The following is an 852-nucleotide window of genomic DNA, read 5'->3' as shown; positions in this document are numbered from 1 at the left end:
AAAAAAAAAAAGACTGACCCACTCGAAAGGCTAGTGGTTTTCCTTTGTTTAATTGTTCTTGTTCTTTGTGGTAGACTATTACTTTCTGAAGAAGCACCTGGGCCAACTCTTTTTTCCTATTGTGAGTTGATTCTATAAGAGTTATGGCCTCTGCTAAGCAGGCCCTTTGTCCTTGGATTAAACCAGTATAAAGTTTATCCACAAATCTTTGTTCTTTATCAGAAAGTCCTTCTGTGGACTCCCTGAAGGTTGTTTGTACACATAATTTTCTCTTTACACCATTCGACAGCAGCATCCACTTTGTACAATGGAATCCAAAAGAATTAAATTGCTGAGTACAGGAGATTTCTGATCCGAGATGAACACTTGAGGGAAAGATGAAGTGGCAACGTCGGAAAGGTGTTCTTAAAAGGCCTTTTAGGAGATGTTGGTGGGAATGTTGTAGTAGCACAGAAATATTCATTTTGTTTGGACCTAAAGGGAAACACTGGACGTTTGTGGCTCAGTGCGATTTGTGACCTCCCTAGAAGAGAGAAAACATATTTTTGCCAATTCAATATAAAACTAAGATACTTAAGTAGTAAAATTAAAAGTATAGTATTTTTTCCATATTCCAAACATACATAATAAGGGTTCTACATTGTACAACTGGTAGTTTAGTAAGAAAATTTTTACATCTTACAGAGAGAAGATTCCTTCTTATCTACAAGTTAGTATTCAAAGTAACCCAAATTATGGAACTATTACTGTACCGTAAAGTGCAAGTTAAATTAAAATGTTTTCTAAACCAAACATTCCATCAGTGTAGAAATGTTATGTCTTGCTTATTTTCTTGTGTACATAGACCTTCCA

The 852-nt window shown here is 35.2% G+C and overlaps 1 protein-coding gene across 1 annotated transcript in view; it reads right to left on the bottom strand.

The window, feature by feature from the left end:
* The window catches only part of MMAA (metabolism of cobalamin associated A), a 23,618-nt gene extending 23,155 nt beyond the window's left edge, over positions 1–463 (bottom strand). The window contains exon 1 of the mRNA XM_007944107.2: positions 19–463. Within this exon, the coding sequence (XP_007942298.1) occupies positions 19–463 (445 nt within the window). The remainder of the gene's footprint in view (positions 1–18) is intronic.
* Positions 464–852: the final 389 nt, after the last annotated feature.

Source organism: Orycteropus afer, unplaced genomic scaffold, assembly GCF_000298275.1.
Source record: "Orycteropus afer afer isolate SDZICR_OR568_19922 unplaced genomic scaffold, OryAfe1.0 scaffold00120, whole genome shotgun sequence".
Classification (NCBI taxonomy): Eukaryota; Metazoa; Chordata; class Mammalia; order Tubulidentata; family Orycteropodidae; genus Orycteropus; species Orycteropus afer.
This window is presented reverse-complemented; position numbering and strand designations above follow the sequence as displayed.